The following is a 22,290-nucleotide window of genomic DNA, read 5'->3' on the forward strand; positions in this document are numbered from 1 at the left end:
GTTTAGTGGATTTGTAGACCTTTGTTTTAAAGTTAAAGGAATGTCACTGACCTAATGTCAGAGGCAGATCAGGCAAGATGGAGGGACTGGCAGGGTGTTTGTGTGGTTGTTCAGTCATTTCAATTGTGTCCAATCACCTGGTCCTGGTTTAAATGGAAATTTAAGAAGTGTGAAATGACTTTGTGGTCTCTTTGGTTTTATTTAAAAAATGGTTATTTTGGAAGAATCCAACTAAAGGGGGGAGGGAATCTATGCTTTTATCATTTAATAATACTGTCTTTCATTTGCGTAACAGTTGAAGTTCATTGCTTTATGAGGTGGGGCAGCGTAAGACAGGTAGACACAGTGTAAGACACAGGAGGGCTGATAGCACAGGTTCACTCTTGATCTGGTCAGACAGGAAGACAGCTTCAGAAGGGTTAATAATCTTTATTCTGGTCTAGTATTCTCAAGAGGGAGTTGCTGGTAATGGGAGAACTGATTCCTGTAGCATTCCCTAATCCCTCTTCTTGCAGGGGTTGACAAGAAGGGGGGGCAACTACCCATATGTCTTGATGGGGTCAGTCGAGACAGACATAGCTTGTGCACTTCCCCAATTCCCCTCAAGCCTCAATGCAGGTCAGTTGAGGCAAATACAGATTTCTTGATAGGAGCTGATCAAGGCACACACAGAATTCCAGCTTGTATACTCAGCCCTAAGGGCTCCCCATTCACAGACCAGTGCCCACCTGCTTTATAGGGAAACAGACAAAGAAGGCATATTGCCAGTGACAGCCTCACAAGTTTATATTATCTCACCATTTTATCTCACTGTGCAGTAGCAGCGGATACACAACTGTTTATATTTTTTATCATTACATATAATGCTGCACAAGCGTGGTGGAGACGTTTACAAATCATGAGCTTAGGAAATAGAGATTGTTATGGCCATGGGTCCTGGGAGACTAAACTTTAAGAAAAAATGACAAAAATCCACCTTACTTATAGGCAGCTAGGTGGTACAGTAGAGTATAGGCCCTTGAATCTGGAATTTAAATGTGGCCTCAGACACTTACTAGCTACATGACCCTGGGCAAGTCATTTCACCCTGTTTGCCTCAGTTTCCTCATCTGTAAAATGAACTGGAGAAGGAAATGGCAAACTACTCCAGTATCTTGTCAAGAAAATCCCCCAGATGAAGTCATGGAAAGTCAGATATGGCTAAAATGATGACTTGGCAACAAAAAGGACTTCATGAGAGGGGCAATACAGAGATTATTTTTCCCATTTTACAGATGAAGAAAAGACTCATAGAGATAAAATGACTTGCTCAAGGCCACACAGCGAGTAACTGGACAAAAGTAGGATTAGAGCAAATGTCTTTTGTCTTTTTTTTTTTTTTTTGCATTTCAGTAGTTTTATTGAAAGATCACTTTCTTAGTACCAGGACATAGTGGTTACTTCAGTCAAGTGCAGTTTGCATAGATGAATTAGAAAGGAAATTCTTCAGTACACCAAGTGTTTAGGAGTAGCTGAAGAGTGTATGTGCAAATGCCTTATGAAATGAAGTGTAAGACAAATGATGTGGAATACTTCATGAATTTGCATGTCATCCTTATCTTCTCCGTGTGATTCCAGTTTTAGCACATGCTGAAGCATGCATGCAAGCAAATGTCTTTTGACTCCAAGTTCAGGTTTCTCTGTCTGTTTTGTATATTTGCAAAGGTACTTTTGTGCATACATATATGTATGTATATGTGTAGGTGTGCATACATATAATATGTATATGTGTAAGCACATAATATGTTTATGTGTGTGTGTATGGGGAACTCCCTTTTTCCTTTGGCCTATAGCTTTTCCTTATACTTTCCTAGGTGAAATTATACCCAAACCTTAAAATAACCTTTAAACATATACTCCTTTCCCACCAAAGTATGGGTATAGATAGATCAATCAGCTCCCTCAGTGTTTAGGGAACTCAGATTGATGCAAGACATTCAGGGCAAAGAGTGCCCAAGAGGGGGAACCCTTTGCAAATCTCACTTTGGAGTTCAGAATTTAAGCTCTTCCCTCTTCGCCTAAACAGATGTATGGTGTGAGTAGGTACCAGATGTTCCTTCCTGCTCCTGGAAAGCATTTAGGGAATACTTTTAAGATGACTGTGGTCACTGTATGATCTCCTCTGTAAAGAGTGAGACTGTTGGACAAAGCTCTCAAAAAGGGAGGAAATTGGCCACCTTCAGTGATGGAAAGGATTTTGGCTGTTTGCCATCTACTTGCTGCTTCCTCATCCTTTCTTGGATCAGGTGACTCTTCGGGGAGTGCTGTATCAGGCCAAGCTTGGGGTGATTTAAAAATTTAAACACCTCCAGCACAACATTTCAGGGAACCAATAGTACTTCATTTCAGTCTAACAAGCATCTATTAAGTGCCTGCTTTGTGCTAGGCAAGAGGTAACATGGTGTAGTGGACAGCAAGTCAGTTTATTAGACCAGAAGTTTAGGAGATCTCTGACATATACTAGCTGTGTGACTTGGGCAGCTTGTTTAATTTTCTAATGTTCCTGGTTAGCTCCAGGATCTTGAATTGTAGTATAATTGCTGATCTGAATTGGTAAACGGATTTTCCTTTCTAGCAATTCCAACATGGCATATTAGATGGGACACACAGGTTCAAACATCTCCTCCAACACTTCCTACCTGTGTATTTCTCAGGAAGCAACTTAACCTCTCTGTACCTCAGTGTATGAGGAAGTTGTATTTGATGGACTCTAAGGTTCTTTCTACCTCTACTTCTATGATTCTAAATCATATGTCTAGACAAAAACAGTGAAAAATATTATGTGAGATATGGTGCTTGGAGATTTTGTTCAGCAATTTTAAGTTCTTTGTGACTCTTTGTGATTCCATTTGAAGTTTTCTTGGCAAAGATACTGGAGTGGTATTGCAAAGTTTCTATGTAGTTCTAATCTTTTCATCGGGAATTCTTGGAAGGCATCTATTTCTTTAAAAATCCATTTCCCTCCTATAGAATTGAATTCAGTTTTGATGAGTAAACTATTTTTGGTTGTAAGTCCTTTTTTTTTTCCTTTTTTGGTTGTATGGAAGGTCATATTTCAAGATGTCCATTCCTTTTTTGACTGACTAACTCTGACTGGATGCTCAGTACTTGAATTCTTTCTTTGTGACTGTTTGAAGTATTTGTTTTTTGTTTTTGTTTTTGACATGAAAGTTCTAGATTTTGGCCATAATATTCCTAGTAGTTTTCATTTATGAGAACAGTTTCCTTTTATTATTTCATGAAATATGTCTAGTTTTCTTTTTATTTTGATCAGGACTTTCAGGTCATCCAATGAGTTTTAAATTATCTTTTCTCTACCTGTTTTTAGGTCAGTTGTTTTTGCCATGAGATCCCTGACATTTCCTTGATTTTTTTCAATCTTTTGACTTAAAAAAATATTTCTTGTTGTTTCATGAAGTCAATATTTTTTATTTGAACATTCTAAATTTCAGGGAGTTTGTTGCTTGGGTCAGGTTTTACACCTCACCAATCAACCCAATTAACCTTTATTAAATGTATACTATATGCCAGGAATTGTGATAAGTTTTAGGGACACAAAATGAGGGAAAAGATAGTCCCTGCTCCCAAGGAATTTACAAACTAATGAGGGAGAAAACATATAAATAAATATAGACAAACCAAACTATATACAGGATAGATAAGAAATAATTACCAGAGGAAAGCACTAGAATTAGAAGAGGTTGAGGAAAGCTTCCTATAGAAGGTGGGATTTGAGTTGGAACATAAGGAAGAAATCCAGGGAGGTCTGTAGTAAGAGTTGGGGAGGAAGAGTTCAGAGATATAGAGGATAGACAAAGAAAATGTCTGGAGCTAAGAGATGGACTGTCTAGTTCAAGGAATAGTCAGTAGGCCAATGTTACTGGAATGAAGAATACATGTTGGGGAGTAAAGAATAAGAAGACTGGAAAGGTAGGTAGAAGCTAGGCTATGAAGGGCTTTGAATGCCAAACAGAGCTTTTTGTATTTGCTTCTGGAGGAAATAGAAGGCTAATGGAGTTTATGGAGTAGGGAGATGATATAGTCAGAATTTGCTTTAGGAAAATTACTTTAGTGGCTTAATGGAGGATGGATTGGAGTGAGGAGAGACTTGAGGATGGCAGACCTGCCATCAGAGTATTGCAATAATCAAGGCATGAAAGGATGAGGGCCTGCATTAGAGTGGTGACCTTGTCAGAGGAAAGAAGGGAGAATATTTGAGAGATGTTGTAGAAGAGAAGTGACAGGCTCTGGCAAAATATTGGAGACAGAGTCAGAAGAGTGGGGAGAGAAAAAGGTGAGAGATAGGAGTCCAGGCTGATTCCTAGGTTGTGAACCTGAGGGTCTGGGAAGATGGTGTTGGCCTCTATAGAAACAGGGGAGGGTTTAGGGGGAAAGATAGTGAGTTCTATTTTGGACATAGTGAGTTTAGGATGTCTATTGGACATTCAGTTTGATATATCTGAAAGGCAGTTGGAAAGATAAGACTTGAGGTCAGCAGAGAGGTTGGGGTAGATTTGAGAATTTGTGATTTGAGAATTATAAGCATGGAAATGTTAATTAAATCCATAGGAGCGGGTGAGATTACCAAGTGAAGTATTACAGAGGAATGAGAGAAGAAGTCCCAGGACAGAACCCTAAGGCACAACTATAGTTAGAGGGTGTGATCTGGAGGAGAGTCAGCAAAGGATACAGAGAAGCAGCAGTCAGCTAGGTAGGAAAAGAACCAGGAGAGAGTGTTGTCTTAAAAGCCTAAAGAGAGGAGAATATCAAGGAGGGGAGTGTGATCAAGAGTATCAAAGGTTGCAGAGAGATCAAGGAGAACGAGGAGAAAAGGTCGTTTAATTTAGCAAATAAAAGATCACTGGCAACTTTGGAGAGAGGAGTTTGGTGGAATGGCAAGGGGTTAAGAAGAGAATGAGAGGAAAGAAAGTGAAGGCACCTATTGTAAACAGCTTTTTGGAGGAGTTTAGCTAAAAAAGGCAGAAGAGATATGGGAGGATAGTTCCCTGGGACAGAAGGATTAATGAGGGTTTTCTCAGGATGGGGGAGACATGGGCATGTTTGTAGGGTGGTATGAAATGAGACAGTAGAGAGGCAGAGATTGACAATATGTATCAAGCAGCTACTTGTATTTCTAGTTCTTTATTCCTTGGCTATTATTTCATTTCTAATCATTTTGTCTAGTGCTTTCATTTCACTAAAAAAATTTTTTTAAACTTTTAAAAAAACCTCTTGCTTTGGCTCTTTAAGGAATTCCAGTTGAACTTGTGTCCTACCTGTGCTTTTATTTGAGGCATCGTTGGTAGACATTTGAACAGCTAGGTGGTCCAGTGGAAAGAGTGCCAGGCCTGGAGTCAGGAAGACCTGAGTTCAAATGAAGCCTTAGACGCATGAAGCCTTAGCTGTGTGATCTTGGGCAAGTCACTGAACCCTGTTTTTCTCAGTTTCCTCATCTGTAGAATGAACTGGAGAAGGAAATGGCAAATCACTCCAGTATCTTTGCCAAGACAACCTTAAATGGGGTCACAGAGTTGGAAATGGCTGAACAAAAACAACCTAAGGTAGATATTTGGCAGTCATTCTCTTCTTCTCAGCTTGTGTCTGGAGCATCCCTATCATCATAATTGCTTTGTATGGTGAGACCATAGGCAATAGATTGATATAGCCCTTACAGAAAAAACTGCATAGTGCGCATTTAGTTTCAGAATAGGAGGGGAGAAGGAGGTTTGAACAACAGCAGGGCTGCTAATGAAGCTATCTATAAGACGGCCGGGGGGTAGGGAGAAAAGTGAAGCGTTATTGAAGTCAGCTTGAAATAGTGGGTCAGGTGAGACTATTACCAGTTAGTGCAGAGAGAGAGGTGTGGGGGTTTAGGGTGGGGAAGTAAATGGGCAGATACAAAAAGCCTCCAGAGCATGGTTTGTAATTCAGGGGGCCAGCATTTTGAGGAGTAGGAATTCACAGTGCTAATTGGTTGATAGAGGGAGCTTCCTCACCTGGGAATTTCCTCTTACAGGTTAATTTCCTATCCCTTGCCTAAACTGCAAGTGTCTCTTGTCTTCAGCAGTATTTAGGATATCAAAGTTAGCAACTGAGGTTCTGTGTAGTTCAAGCAATGTGCCATTATAATTTACATAGTTAAGCTAGAATCTGAGGTAAATGTATCCTTCTCATACTTAAAAGGGCCCTTGAGGCTATTTGGTCCAATTCCCTTATTTTACAACTGAGGAAACTGAGGCCCAAGTAGGTTAAGTGAATTGTCTCAAGGTCTTAGGGGTAAGATTTTGGAATCATTCATTTATAGCTGGAAGGTCCAAATTGGTAAAGTGACTGACTTTCTTGAGGTTTTACAGGTAAGTAGTAGAGCTGGGATTTGAATCCAGGTCCTTTGACTCCAAATCCAGTATGTTTTCCATGGGCCTCAGGTCCACATGCTAAATAAAACTAAGTTGAATTCTAACTCTGGGCAGTTGAGTGTCATGGTGGATAGCATGCCAGGTCTGGAGTCAGGAAGGACTCATCATCTTCATGAGTCCAAATCTGGCCTCAGATACTTAGTAGTTGTATGTCCCTAGGCAAGTCACTTACCTCTGTTTGCCTCAGTTTCTTCATTTGTAAAATGAGCTGAAGAAGGAAATGGCAAAGCACTTCAGTATCTTTGCTGCCCCCCCCCAAAAAAAACCCAAATGAGATCATGAAGAGTTGGACACAACTGAACAAAAAAACTCTGTCAGTTCTAATATTTCCAACATGATATTAAAACACATTATCAGAGCAAATTTGATGATTATTCTCTAAGAAATTCAAGAGATAGAGTATCTTCAGGAACAACCATTCCCTCCTTTCCCCTGAATTGCAGGTTATAAGATTAAAACTATTTACCTGAGCAAGACCTTTGGCTGGATCCTCATATTGCCAAGTTGAAACCCTGCAGGTAGTTTAATCATTAAATCAGTTTTACTGGCTCCAGGCAGAAATATTATCAATATTTCTAGCATTCTTTTTACAAATCACAGGGAAACATAGCTAAATTTCAAAGTTACCTCTTCCCAACTTTTAACTACTTAAAATTAAGGTTGATTGTTACCATATTATCATATACCCTTTGTGTATTAGACAGTTATGTATGTATTATGTAGAAACACTTTTCATTAGATAAAGCAAACTGTGCTATGAATTTTCCTCCACATAAGTTCAGTTAATAATTGAATATTAACCTTTATTGGGCTCAATTGCTTCATGCTCTCAATATGACAGAGGAAAAGAATGTAACTACTTTCCAGAAACACGTCCAGATGTCAATCTCTCCATTAATTTAAAAATGACTAAAATGGAAATGTTCTTGAGGTGACATGCCTAAGATGGTGGGGAATCTACCAAACCACACTTCAATTTGCAAAAATGATTTTTATTTTGAAACAGAAAACCTATAACTTCAACAGGATTCAGTTAAGTCAATAAGGATTTATTACATCCCCACAATGTGTCAGGCACTCAGCTAAACACAGAGGATACAAAGAAAGGCAAAAACAGTTCCTGCTTAAAGAGCTCACATTCTAACAGGAGAAAAAAACATGTAAACAACTCTGTATGTACAAGATATATACAGGACAACTGGAAGGTAATCTCAGAAGGAAGGTGCTATCATGGAGGGGGACTGGGAAAGGCTTCTGGCAGAAAGTTGTTACTTGAAAGAAATCAGGGAAGCTAAGAGAATGAAGGTCTAGAGCAAGAGTATTCCAGGCAAGGGCAACAGCCAATAAAACCAGTTAAAGCAGGAATCTCATGTTTTCATGAAGTTTGTCACATTGCAAACATAAGATTTTCTCAAACTGTAACACACTGTCAGAGTTCCATATTTGTTTTAAATTTAATTTTTTTAAACATGTGTAATAATAGGATTGCTGCACAGAAAGGTTATACTTGATTTTGACATTTCTGAAGAGCATAAAGAAAGGCATGGATTGGAGCAGGAAGAGATTTGAGGAAGGCAGACCCACCATCAGAGTATGGCAATAATCAAGGAATGAAGGGATGAGGGCCTGCATTAGAGTGGCAACATTGTTAGAGCAGGGGGATACATTCAGAAGAAATCCCATTTTGAGAGAGAGAGAGAGAGAGAGAGAGAGAGAGAGAGAGAGAGAGAGAGAGAGAGAGAGAGAGAGAGAGAGAGAGAGAAGGAGGGAGGGAGAGGGGGGGAGAAAGAGAGACAGACAGACAGACAGACAGAGAGAGGGAGAGAGACAGAGAGAGAGGGAGATTGAGAGAGAGATAAAGAGAGACAGAGACAGAGAGAGAGAGAGAGAGAGTCTGAATTAAGCAGAGTGATAACAAATATGTTACCTTAGCATTTTTGAGACATTTTAACTCTCCATTTTGTGAAAATTATTTATGAAAGTTATTTGTCTGTAATAAGATAAGCACTTGCATATGGTTTGGCAGGGACATGTGAGCACATCTCCCAAATCTTGTAAACAACCAATAAGCACTGGCTAATGTCATTGGGAAACAAGCTTTGATTGTCAGTTTCCTTTCATCTTTCATTTGGGCAATTACCAATCAGAACTTAGATATAACTTGGAAATGCCCTTAGCCAGAAACACAAAAACCCCCCTGGAGGCCCCAGACGTCAGCCTTCTCCTGAGTTACAACCAGAACGGATTCCTGTGTTTCCCAGACTCAGAAATCTGAGCATCCTGCATTCCCTTGAGAGCATTTCTGGAGACTTATCAGAACCCTACCTCTGAAGGAGACCAATGGCCTCTGGCTGGGGCTCAGAGAGGCGACCTTGCCAGGAGCACTAAGATAAGCATGTCTGGTAGGTATGAAACGGTTAAAAGGAAAATTCTTTGTTCGGTTTACACCCTGATGAATGAGGTAAAACTCAGGACAAAGGGAATTAAAGGGAGTTGATTAAATATGTCCAGGTAGCAACACATGGAAGGCTGATCCCTGAGGATAAGCAAGGGTTTCAAGAAGGGGCCAGCTTTTATTGACAACTTTTGTGATGAGATAAAAGCAATTCAATTCCATCCACGTCAATAAAAGAGGAGGGGCCATGGCACCTCAGTTCCTCCTCAAGGTAGCAAGTACATAGCAATTTGCTAGGGCCAGGGGGTGACTTGCTCTGTGATGAATATCAGGTGATACCAAGCTGCAGCCTGGGTGATAGCCTCCCCTCAATTCTGATTGACAAGCAGGTCTGGGACCAACGGACCATTGAATAAATATAATTTTCAATAAGACAAGCTTGCTTAGGCCTTTAGGAACAGGTTGGGGGTTTGAGCCTAGCGAGGCTGACATTTATATTGTGGAGTACATGAATTGCACATCGATGATTAATAAAGGGTGGTTACAAACAGGGAAGAGTCGAAGTCAGATTTACAGTTTTGTCGGGCTAGTTGGTAAATGCGTTAGGCATGACACCAGGTACAGGAAATGTGGTTTAGTGTGTCAACCTGAAAGTTTGGTTAAAAGAGGCAAACAGGCTGAATTCATATTGTATATTCCCTTAAAGCTAGCAGTTACATGATCATGGAGCCAGAAGGAAACTTCTGAATGTCTGATACAAGAATGACCAGATTTAAAGATGCTTTACCATGAGAAAGGAATTTTTGTAGTTGAACACGTTGCAAATGCAGTGAGACAAGACAATTAACAACGTAGCGTCAGTTGGGATTTACCATCCCAGGATATCTGAGTTTCCACTAGATAGCATATGTCTCTGTGAAACTAGGTAAAGAACCTCACCACTCTGCTTGAAGGAATCCTGCCATAAACAGGTCTTTGAAATTGCTGACACAGGAAAGGGCATTTTTAGAGCAAAGCAAAGCAGTCAGCTTGATTAGTTTAGGCTTTGGCCCTCATTAAAGTTCCAAAATAACATTACATATGATGTGTCACAAGCACTTACCTCATATTTAATTTTACGTATTAACGTGTGTATGTGTCTTAAGGGCATGCTCTGTTTCATTCCACCTCTGTGTCTCAAGCATTTGACAAACTGCCTGGCACATGGCAGGAGATTAACAAACGCTTGCTGGTTGATTAAGGGATTGCAATCCTTTGGCAAGAGCAAATTGCTTCATTTTTTTTGGCTTCCTTTACTTCACTTCAAAATGGGCCAGACAGCTTTTGTGGATAAATAGCCTAAGATCATCCCTTTTTGGAAGGGGGAAGTTTCCAACAGGCAACAAACATTTCTTAAGTGCTTATTACGGGCCAAACACTTGAGATACAAATGCACATAAATTGAAAGGCAGCTTACAAGGATGAAGGAACTTAAGCAGTACTGGGAGGCACCTGCTCTGCCAGTGCATAGAGTCAGAAGCACAGCTAGGAAGGTAATGAAATATGGCAGCCTAGGTCTATCCACAAAAGGGAAGGCCCAGAAAACACTCACCAATAGGAGAAGGAAGCTGGTATAGCAATGGGATAGTGAGATATTCCACGGTGAGAAGGCAACTGAGGTATGATGGCAAATTGTACTGTAGAGTTGTAAATTAATTATGCCTGATTTATACCAAAATAAATTAGGTGAACCCTGGGAACTGTAATTTTGCTGAGGAAGACTAAAGGGTGTGTGTGAGGGAGAGGCTGGGGTAGGGTGAGGTAGCCATGGAGGATCAGAGAGCAAAGAGTGTTCTTGAATTTTATTACTGAAATATTCTGTACGGGTGGGAAGAGGGAAGTAATTGTGAGAGAAAGGGTGTGACTGACTCTAGCAAGATCTGAAACAAAGGACAGTCACGCTCAGGAGGAACTGAGAGAGAATAGTATCTAGGTCTCCATGTATTTATGCATAAACTCCTTGTCACCTAGTAGATTATTGCTACTGTACTTTCCCCAGGAATGCCCATTTCTCTTCTACCTACTTCCTCAAAATGCGCAGTAGGCATTCTTTTTTAACAAACAATCCACGTATCACAAAGAAATATGTTGTGGCTATCGTTCAGTAGCGTCTGACTCTTCATGACTCCTTTTAGGGTTTTCTTGGCAAAGATACTGGAGTGGTTTGCTGTCTCCTCCAGCTCGTTTTACAGATGAAGAAACTGAGGCAAGCAGGGTTAAGTGATTTGCTCAGGGCCACACAGCTAGTGTCTGAGGCCAGATTTGAACTCATGAAGATGAGTCTTCCACTATGCAAATGTTAGCTATTATTATTGCCTTTTTCCTTTAGAATGTGACTTTCTGGCAGACAAAGGCCATGCTTTGGATTCTCTTTGTATCCTCAGCACTTAAATTAGTGCCTAGTATGTAGTAAGTGCTTCATAAATGCTCGATGATAGGCTTGATCTCATCCCTTCATTTTACTGAGGCTCAGAGAGGTAAGTCACTTTCCTAGAAATTAGGAAGCTAGGAAATGGCACAGCTGGGATTTGAACCTTAAGTCCTTGGATTCCAAATTCTGCATGCCAGCCCTCACACCATGTTGTAGGAGGGAAGACAAGGGAGTAGGGAAGTGAAGGTGGAGAGCATTTACATAGCACCTACTGTGTGCCTGGCCCTGTGCTAAGAACTTTATAAATATCTCATTTGATCCCCCCAACAACGCGGTGAGGTAGGTGCTGGGTTGGTTGGTTTGTTTTTTTGTCTTTTCCTGTATTGTTTCCTGCTGTTCTGTTTACCAGCTTTCTTGACAAAAATCTTCCAAGTACCAAAAGGATTCACAAGTTCAAGGGTGATTTAGACAGTTATGCTCAACTTGACACTGGTACTTCCTACGTTTCAAAATCTAAATCAGTAGTATGATCAGTACGTGATGTTCACATCACGGTGTGTAGGGACTTGCCCTAATCTCTTCTTTTTTTAACTTGCTGACTTATTTTTATTATGATTTGTTTATTTATTTTTACCATTCTTTTCCTTTTAAATTTTGAGTGCTAGATTCTTTCCCTCCGTCCTAGTCCTGTCCCTCCCACTGAGAATGCAAACAATAGATCAATTATACATATGAAACCATGCAAAACATATTCCCATTTTTGTCATATAAAAAAAGCAAGAAAATTATACTTCAATTTGCACTGAGAATTCATCAGTTCTCTATGTGCAGGTGGATAGCAATTAAAAAAACTACTTCTTTTGTTCTAAACTTAAGAAATAAAACAAGGATTTCCATAATACAGTAGAATAGAAAAAATGATTGTACATGAAACTACAAATCTATTATGTACTACTTGCTATTCCTTTAAAATATATAACAAAGTTATCATGTAGCTTTTTTCCTTTTTTCTTTCTTCCCTTGGTCTTGCCCTAGACATGGCTACCATTAGACACAAATATGTAAATATCATAAAATTATTCTATGCGTACTTCTATTTATTATTAGTTTCTCTAGATACAGGTGGGACCTTCCTTCATGTGTCCTTTGTAGTTCCTTTGAGTGTGTAGAACAGTCACAATGACTTAGTCACTCAAAGGTGTTTTTAAAACATTATTTCTGCTACTATATACAACACTCTTCTGGTTCTGCTTATTTTGGCCTTTGTTTTTCTTGCAAGTCTACCCATGTTTTTCTAGGATCATCAAGCTTACCAATTCTTATAGCATAGTAATATTCCATCACAATCATCCACCACAACTTGCTCAGCCATTCCCCAAGGGGTGGGCATCCCTGCAGTTTCCAGTTCTTTGCCACCACAAAGAGAGTTGCTACAAATATTTTAGAATATATGGGTTCTTTTCCTTTTTTCCTAATCATCTTGAGAAACAGACCTAGTAGTGGTATTGCTGAGTCAAATGGTATAGGCAGTTTAATTACTCTTTGGGCCTGATTCCAGATTGCTCTCTAAAATGTTTAGATCAGTTCACAATTCCACCAGCAGTGAATTAGTGTTTTAATTTTTCCACATCCCTTTCCACATTTTTTGTTTTCCCCTTTTTCCCATTTTAGCCAATCTGATAGGTATGAAATGATATCTCAAGGTTCTTTTTATTTGCATTTCTCTGATCAACAATGATTTGGGGTACTTTTTCGTAAGATTATAAATTATTTTGATTTTTTTCATCAGGAAGCTGTCTGTTCTTGCCCTTTGACCATTTGTCAACTGGGAAATGACTTGTATTCTTTATAGGTTTGACAGAGTTCTTTATATATTTGGTGTTAGACCTTAATCTGAGAATCTGTGTATACAATCCCCCTCCCCCCAATTTTCTGCTTTTGTTCTGATTTTGCTACATTTGTTTTATTTGTATAAACCCTTTTAAATTTAATGTAATTGAAATGATCAGTTTTACAACTCACACTGCTCTCTATTCTCTTGTTTATTAATAAATTGTTCACCTATCTATGTTTAATATGTAATATATTCCATGTTCATATTTTCTTGCAATATCTGTCTTTATAGCTAAACCATGTATTCATTTTGATCTTATCTTGGTAAATGGTATAAGATATTAAACTATGCCCAAATTTTGCCAGACTGCTTTTCAGTTTTCCCAACAATTTTCACCAAATAATAACTCTTATCACCAAAACTTAAGTCTTTAGACTTGTCAAATACAAGGTCACTATATTTATTTGCTGCTAAAAATTGTATGTCTGCTCTGTTCCACAGAAGTATATGAAAAAATTATAAAATTATTTTTATAGAGATTTTTTTACAGATTTAAATAACTGGAGAAATTTTAATCATCCAGTACTCAACAGTAATTGGCAGGCAAGGCCAACATAAAAATATAATAAAAATGACAATTTTATCTAAACTAGTTTATATTTTCAATGTCATCCCAATGAAATTACCAAAAAATTATTTTACTGAATTAGAAAAAAACAATAACAAAATTCATTTGGAAGAATAAAAAGTCAAGTATACCAAACGAACTAATGAAAAGGTCGGTGTTGCTGTTATTCCCGTTTTCTAGTTGAAGAAACTGAGGTAAATGGAGGTGAAATGACTTTCCTCAGGTCACACAGCTTGAAAGTATCTGAGGCAAGATTTGAGCTCAGGTCTTCTTGATGCAAAACTCAGCATTCTATCCACTGCATCCCCTAGCTGCCTCATTGAAGATTTTGTTACTCGTGATGTTGTCTATGGCCTGAGGAGGGCCCTAGGGCAAAAATCTGTTGTGATTACATTCCATTTGATTTTCAGTCTGGAGAAATTCCTCTGCCCAGAGCATTAAATAGAGCAGCAAACCAGCTTGTTTGGACGCCACACTTAGATGTATTGTTTTTCTAGGCACAGTAACATATCCAACCACCTCTTTGGATTTCTGTGAGAATGGGGGCACCTGGGAGAAGGATGGATGCGTTTGCCCAGAGCAATGGAAGGGATGGAGGTGTACTATAGGTAAGTTTTCTTGGGCTGAAGCTTTGATTTTTTACTAGTGTGGTCAGGCAGTGAAAAATTGCAGGTCTTCTCCACAGTTCTATAAGAGACCTTCTATGAGGATAACATCATTAGTCAATAGTCATTCAACAAGCATACGTAAAGCTCCTACTATGTGCCAGGCTCTGTGCTAAAGGGGATCCCCCAAAAGGCAAAAGACAGTCCCTGCTGTCAAGAATTGTACAGTTTAGTAGTTCAGGAAATACTTGTTCCACACTTACCATTTGCTAGACACAGTTGTAGGTGCTAGAGAAATGAAGCAATATCTGCCTTCAAGGAATTTATATTCTATTCAGGTGAAAAGTAAATTTTAAAAAAACCATACTAAGTAATTCCCAAGGAGTGGGCATGGATCTAAGATGAAAGACAATTTATTATCAAAGGGTAGGAGTCCCACAGGGCACAAAGGAAAGATAGAAAAGAGTAGGATAGATGATGGAATAGTATGAGAAAGTAAAGAATGGTGATCAGGAAGGGGAGCTTCAGCCTAGCCAGCCTATAACACAGAGAAATGTTGAGTAAAGCCATAGGACAATAGGTTGTTACACCCTTGACAGTAATAACAGTCATCAAGTCATCCTAAACATTCAGTTACCAATATGCCTAAAGGTCTTCAAAACTCTGCATAACCATTGACTCAGCAATACCACTTCTAGGGCTGTATCCCAAAGAGATCACAAAAATGGGAAAAGGACCCAGATGTACAATAATATTTATAGCAGCTCTTTTTGTGGTGGCAAAGAATTGGAAATTGAGGGGATATACCCATCAGTTGGGGAATGGTTGAACAAGTTATGGTATATGAATGTAATGGAATATGTTTGTTCCATAAGAAATGATGAGTAGGCAGACTTCGGGAAAACCTGGAAAGACTTCTACGAACTGATGCTGAGTGAAATGAGCAGAACCAGGAGCATATTGTATACAGTAACAACCACATTGTGGGATGACTGACTTTGAGAATGCTGTCCACAGCCAGAGAAAGAACTTTGGAGTCTGAATGCAGATGGAAGCAGACTGTTTGCTCTCCTTTTCTTTTATTGTTTTGCTTTCTTTCTTCTTTCTTGTGGTTTCTCCCATTAGTTTTAATTCTTCTTTATACCAGGACTAATGTGAAAATAGGTTTAATATGAATGTACTAGTAGAGCTTATCTCAGATTGCATGCAGTCTTGGAGATGGGGGAGGAGGAGAGGAAGGAAATTTGAAACTCAAAATCTTGAGTGAATGTTGAAAACTGAAAATAAACAAATTAATTCTATTCAAACCAAACCAAACCAAAGCAAACCAAAAAAAAACATTCAGTTAATAATTTGATAATATAAGTGGAAGTTTTTCTTAGGCTACTTTCCTGATCATTCCAGAAATATACTTTAGGAGTCAGGAAGACTTGAATTCAAATCCGACCACAGGCACTGCCTAGCTGTGTGATCCTGGGCAAGTAACTTGGCGCTGTTTGTCTCAGTTTTCTCATCTGTAAAAGGAAGTAGGAAATGACAAACCACTCTAGTATCTTTGCAAGAAAACCCCCAAATACAGAATTTGACTTGGAGGGTTTTTTTGTTTCTGTTTGGACCTATGATATAGGATCTTAGAACTGGAGGTAGTGGTAGAAAGGACCGTAGAGCCCATCAAGTCCAGCTCTCTCATACACAGAGACACAGAGATGTTGTCTGGTAGTAAGTGCTGGAGTAGGTATTTGAACCCAAGTGCCCTATCTACTACGTGCACAACTGAAATGACTAACCCCAGCAACATGTTAGGAGCCCATCAGCTGCATGTAGGAGGCGTGTGTGATCCCATGAGTGTATCATCTGCATAGTCACAGAGTTGACTTAAAAAAACAAAACAAAACATGGCAGCAGTCAATGGCTAGAAACACTTGCTCGAGCTGTCATGGGCAATGTGGGTGGTGTAGCCACTCCAACTGCCACTCAGAAAGGGATCAAATTCAGAGGCACTTCCTCACCTAAATATATGTTTCACAACCTTCCTCTGTGCCAGTCCTATGTGGTCTGCCAAAGCTTTCAGACAATTGGTCGAGCTATTCAGAGGCAAATGGGAGAGATGCCCCAGATCAAGGGGCCAGAGTCCAGGGCTCCTTTTTATTGGAGTGGCCATAGCTTTACCCCCACTCCCCACTCCAGACTTTGCCTGGTGAACTTAATTAGTTATTCTATAAAAACAGAGCAATTTAGACTTGAGAGAAACATTGAGATGAATGAATGTTCCAGGCACCAAACAGCATGGTGGGGACAGCAGAGAGACAGACCTTGTACTTTTCAAGCAGAAGAAGAAACTTGCTATTATTTGGCAGGGCCAGTATGAGACAAAGTCCTGAATTTTATGAGAGAGATTTTTCTTCATGGACCTTCCCTCTTTTTAAATGATGGCCTTCCTCTCTCCTTTCAGCTGCAGTAGTCCCTTTTCTTTGACTCCTGTAGACCTTCAGCTGATCAGCTTCCCCTGTATTATTTCATCTGGAAAGCCCTATCATACTACTAACACTCTACGTAGTCCATCTTTGGGCCAACATTCTACTGTGCCCCACATTCACATGTCATTCTGGGTCTCATCATCCTCTTCTCTGCTCCCATGGCATTGTATTTTATAACTCAAGCTCCAAGATATCAAAAAAAAATCTAATAAATTAATCTTTGCTCAAATGCTATCACCTTTCCCTGTCCCCCTTCCAAGTAACATATGTATGTTTTACACAGAAACCAGCTGACTTGCTATTAATCTCACTAGAAAATGATGAAATTTCAGGTTGTTAAGGGAAGAAAGAACACCTGCCTTAACAGTTAAACCTTAGTAAATACTTACAAACTGATTGCCTGGCACATAAAAGGATTCAATGCTTTGTTGAGTAGACAGTCTGGATATCTATCTATCTATCTACCCACACACACAAACACACACACATATATGTATATATAAACATTTAAGTGGCAATGACATTAAAGATGACGTATTACCATCTGCTTTGCCATTTCAATCTGACTAGTGACTGAAACCTTCTGTCATCTCTCCCATTAGAATGTGGGGTCCTTGAGAGCAGGGACTGTCTTATTGTTTTACTTACATTCCCAGCACTTGGGCAGCGAGGTGGTCCAGTGGATAGAGTGCTGGGCCTGAGGTCTGGAATAGTTGTCTTCCTAAGTTCAACTCTGGTGTCAGACACTTTACTCCCTGTATGACCCTGAGCAAGTCACTTAACCCTGTTTGCCTCAGTTTCCTCATTTGTAAAAATCAGCTGGAGAAAGAAGTGGCAAGCTACTCTAGTATCTTTATGAAGAAAACCTCTAATGAGGTCATGAAGACTCAGATATGACTGAACAACAACAAATTCTCAGAACTTAGCACAATATTTTGTCCATAGTAAGTGTTCAGTAACTGTTTTTTTTATTCATTCATTCATACTTCTAATAAGCTTATATTATCATGGGGGAGAAAAATACATATACCCTATATACAATATAAATATAGATTAATAAACAGCTTTTTCTATGAATTTAACTATGGAGCAAAGGAGGAGAGATATAGAATGATAGCGTGGGAAGTGGGATCTAATGGGGAGGGTTAAAAATAGAGAAGACTTGGGCGTGTTTGAAGGCAATAGGGAAGAAAATCAGTAGATAGTGAAAGGTTAAAGATTGGGGAGATGGTTTGAGGAGGCAATCTACTCTAGAGGATGGGAGAGGATGGGATTAAAAGTACACTGGGATTAGCCTCAATGGGCCTTTCATGACACTCGGCTCACACCATGTGGGCTATACCCTTTGACCTCTCAGTAATTTGAAATTTGAAAATGTCTGCTGTGTTAATGACCCCTAAATACATTTTCTTTCCCATACAGTTAATTTCTGTAAAATTAGCACCTATGGCAATTTCCATTTCGGCAACATCACAGTGGGCAAATATGGACCTTCCATAGAAAAATGTGAAAGCAACACCGCAAATGGTATGTCTTCTCTTTGTATAACTTAGGTATAAGAACTGTCAGGTTGTGTCAGAACCGTGGTTCGTGGTCCAGGTCTCTGACAGAGGACCAGTTTAAATGGCAGGAGGACATTTAAGCAATGCAAAAACAAGTGATAACAGCAAAGCTTATCTGTTAAAAATCCCTTCGCTGGACCCTGGAGGTCGTGTTAAATAGTTTTCTTCCACTTCACTGACAAAATCCTAGAATTATCTGTGCCAGTGGTCTCTACACAGCTTTGATAATGTGTTTCTATTATTTAAAAAAAAAAAAAAGAAAAACTGAGCAGTGCCTTCAATGTCTGTATATTTGCTTTAAAATAAATTTCTATGATGTGCTACCATGCTAATTTACGTACGTTATGGAACTTATGCAACCATAAAAATTTGAAAAGGATGAAATAAAGAATAAATAATACTTGACTCTAGAGTCAAAAGGGAACTTCTGGGGTTTATTGAGTGGGAGGGTAACAGGATCAAGCCTCAGCTTTAGGAAAATCAATTTTTAGTTGTGGGGAAGACGGAATGAAATTAGGAGGCTTTTATAATAGGTGATGATAACTAGGGTGAGGACAGTGAGAGCAAAGAGAAGGGAATTTATGCAGGAGGGGCTGTGAAGATGGAAACTGACAAGACGGGACATTTGACAACTGATTATATATGTGGGGAGATGGAGGGTGAACAGTTGAGGATTCCATTGAGGCTGACAATAGGTCTAACTGGAAGGATGGTGGAGTCCTTGAGAGGGGTGGATTTGCAGGAAAAGCTGATGTCATGAGACCTGCATTCTGTTGCAACCTAGTCAAGACTAATCAACCAATGGGACTCACTTTGTTCAACCGAAAATTAAAAGATGGGAAGTAGGATTCTTACTCACTCATCACTGCTCCAGAGTCAACCCTCTGAGGGGCACTTGTGCTGTGATGGGGGTAAAAGGGATAGGGGAAAGGTACCCCGGGGAGGCAATGATTATTCTATGGAGATTCTTTGGTGGGTTCCTAAGCAGGTACTCTTGGTAAAGAAGGGGGTAGGTTGGGAATTGGCACAGCTCCTCCAGGAGGAAAAGTGTTGGGGCAAACTGTTGGTGTAATTGTATTGGAGACAAGTCTCATGACTGGATTATCTTCTTTATCTTGGATTAGTTGATCATAAACTCCTTCAGGTTAGGCTTCAGCCTCTGCTTTGGAGAATACTGGATTCAAAAGGAAACACTATTAATATTAAGTATATGTAACTCATGTAGGCATTGGCCAGTCCTCTGTTACAGTCCCCTACAATCTATATTATCTCTATTTCCTTATCGCTTACTCCTCAAACTCTTGAAATCTGCCTTCCAACTTTCATGGCTCCCTCAGAGATTATTAATGATATCTTAAATCAGGGTTGCTCAGCATTTTTTGTGGGATGCTTTGAGAAGTCTGGTGAAGCCTATGGAACACTTCTCAGAGTAGTATTTTTAAATGTTTAAAATAAAATGCATAGGATTACAAAGGAAATAAAATTATACCAAAATGCAGTTACCAAATTTTAAAAGAAGTTCACAGATCTCAGGTTAAGAACCCTTGAGCCTCTCCCTTGATTATTTCATCAGCTGCCATGGGTTAAATGATCAGTGCTATACAAATGACTCCCCTAACTCTCCATCCAGTCTGCCTCTTTTCTCCTATACTCCAGTCTCACATTGTCAACTGCTTGCTGGACTTTTCCACCTGAATATTCTATAGAAACCTCAAATAGGTTCAAAGCAGAATTCATGCTCTTCCTCCTAACCCCTCTTCTTTTCCTCTAAACTTCCTTATTCCTAATGAGGGCATGACTATCCTCCCAGGTAGCCAGGTTCATTACCTTGGAGTTATTTTTGACTCTTCCCTTTCCTTCATTATCACCCCTACTCCCCATATCCATCCAATATGTTAAGCCCTATGGATTCTACCTCAAAATATCTCTCATGAGTGACCATTTTATTAGCTCAGAACTCTGCTACATTAGTTCAGGCCTTCATCATTTCTTTCCTGAACTATTTGTTATATTAGCTTACATTATATTAAATTTACTTTCCTGCTTCCAGCCTTTCTCTTTTCAAAATCATCCTCCATCCAACTGCCAAAATAATCTTCCCAATGATGGGAATTGTCTAAGCTCTTATCACCACCTAAAAACAGAAATAAGTTCATCAAATAAGTAAAGACAGAAAGAGAGAATGAGAGAGAGAGAGAGAGAGAGAGAGAGAGAGAGAGAGAGAAAGAGAGAGAGAAAGAAAAGAGGAATGTGGCAACAGTCAGACTTTCCTGTAGAAGAGAAAATGAACCAACTGTGAAGACCTTCAAAGTAGTTAAAAAAAAGTATTTATATTAAAAAAACCTCAACAAAAGACATAAAAAAGACCTGGTATCCATATACATAAGCCTAAGAATGTGGAAAGAAGGACAAAAAAAGACAAATAAGGAAACCTGGCAACCTGGGAGATTCAATGGAAAATCTCATGTTAACAGTAGGATACCTGAGGAAATAGAATGGCCCAGTTAGAATGCAAAAACTTGGACAAGGTAAAGTGAATAACAATGAATTTTTAAACAAGAAAACAACCCAAAATAAAAGAAAACTTGAGATCTCCACAAGCCAAAGTAATGGTTATTTAATACTATAAGAAAGTCTTATTCTTGCTCTCCAAGTTGCGTGGTGCTTTTGACTTCCTTTTCACAAGGCAAAGAAGATTCCAGTGCTTCGAATAATTTATGGTTCATTGTTTACATATTGTAAACATTATTATTTGAACTAATAAACAAAACAAAGGGATAGGTTTTGAAGACCAATAAAGTTAATAAGTATTAGCTAATTTGCTAAATTGGGAGAGATATATAGTGAGAGAGAATCAAATCACCAAAATAAAAAAGGGAAAAGGGGAAATTAATAATGAATAGAGAAGAAATCAAGGTAATTAACAAAAGTTACTGTGTCTAATCATACATTAACAAAACTGAAAACTCAGTTGTAATGGATGAATAACTACAAAAATATAAAATGCTCGATTTAATAAAATAGGAGATAAATGGCATAAAGAAACTAACTTCAGGAAAAATAAATCAAGTAGATCACAAATGAATGTCTTTATTTTTCAAGCTTCAAGACTAGATTTGCAAATAATTCCATTATACAGTCACCATTTTACATGAATTGTTTTTCAAAAGTGAGAATGAAGGTTATCACAAAACTCCTTCAGTGAGGCAGACATGGTACTGCTGCCCAAATCTACACTGGATAAAGCAGAGAAAGAAAACTGCAGAACAAAGTCAGTAAGGAATATTGATGCAAATATACTAAATAAAGTACTGCCACAGGTGGAACAACAATCTATCAAAAAATTCATTAAGAACAAGTTTTTAAATTAAAAAGATTTTGTATGAGTAAATATAAGTAAGATCAGAAGGAATGCAGAAAATTGGGAAAAACTTTTATAGACAAACTCTCAGATAAAGGCCTCAGATCTCAAATATATAAAGAACTTGGTCAAATCTGTAAGGACACAAGTCATTCCCCAATTGATAAATGGTCAAAGGACACAAACAAGCAGTTTTCTAATGAAGAAATCAAAATAATGTATCATCATATAAAAATTCTCTAAATCCTTATTGATCAGAGAAGTGAAAATTAAACCAACCTTGAAATATTTCACATCTACTTGATTGGCTAAAATGATAGAAGGGAAAAGTGATAAATGTTGAGAGGGATATCGAAAAATTGGGACACTAATTCATTGTTGGTAAAATTATGGACTGATCCAGCCATTTTGGAGAGCAATATGGAATTATGCCCACAGAGTTATTAAACTAACTGTACCCTTTGACCCAGTAATACCACTACTTGTCCCATTTCCAAAGATAATTAGGGAAAAATGAAAAGAACCTATATTTTCTAAAACGTTTATAATAGCTCTCTTTGTGA

The 22,290-nt window shown here is 38.7% G+C and overlaps 1 protein-coding gene across 1 annotated transcript in view; it reads left to right on the plus strand.

Annotated features, from left to right (window-relative positions):
* Positions 1-22,290, plus strand: part of ADGRG7 (adhesion G protein-coupled receptor G7) — a 77,812-nt gene that overhangs the window by 9,441 nt on the left and 46,081 nt on the right. Inside the window, exons 4-6 of the mRNA XM_072615782.1 lie at positions 4,535-4,541; positions 14,220-14,330; positions 18,227-18,331. Of these exons, the coding sequence (XP_072471883.1) occupies positions 4,535-4,541; positions 14,220-14,330; positions 18,227-18,331 (223 nt within the window). The remainder of the gene's footprint in view (positions 1-4,534; positions 4,542-14,219; positions 14,331-18,226; positions 18,332-22,290) is intronic.

The sequence above is a fragment of the Notamacropus eugenii genome, chromosome 5 (assembly GCF_028372415.1).
Source record: "Notamacropus eugenii isolate mMacEug1 chromosome 5, mMacEug1.pri_v2, whole genome shotgun sequence".
NCBI lineage: Eukaryota > Metazoa > Chordata > Mammalia > Diprotodontia > Macropodidae > Notamacropus > Notamacropus eugenii.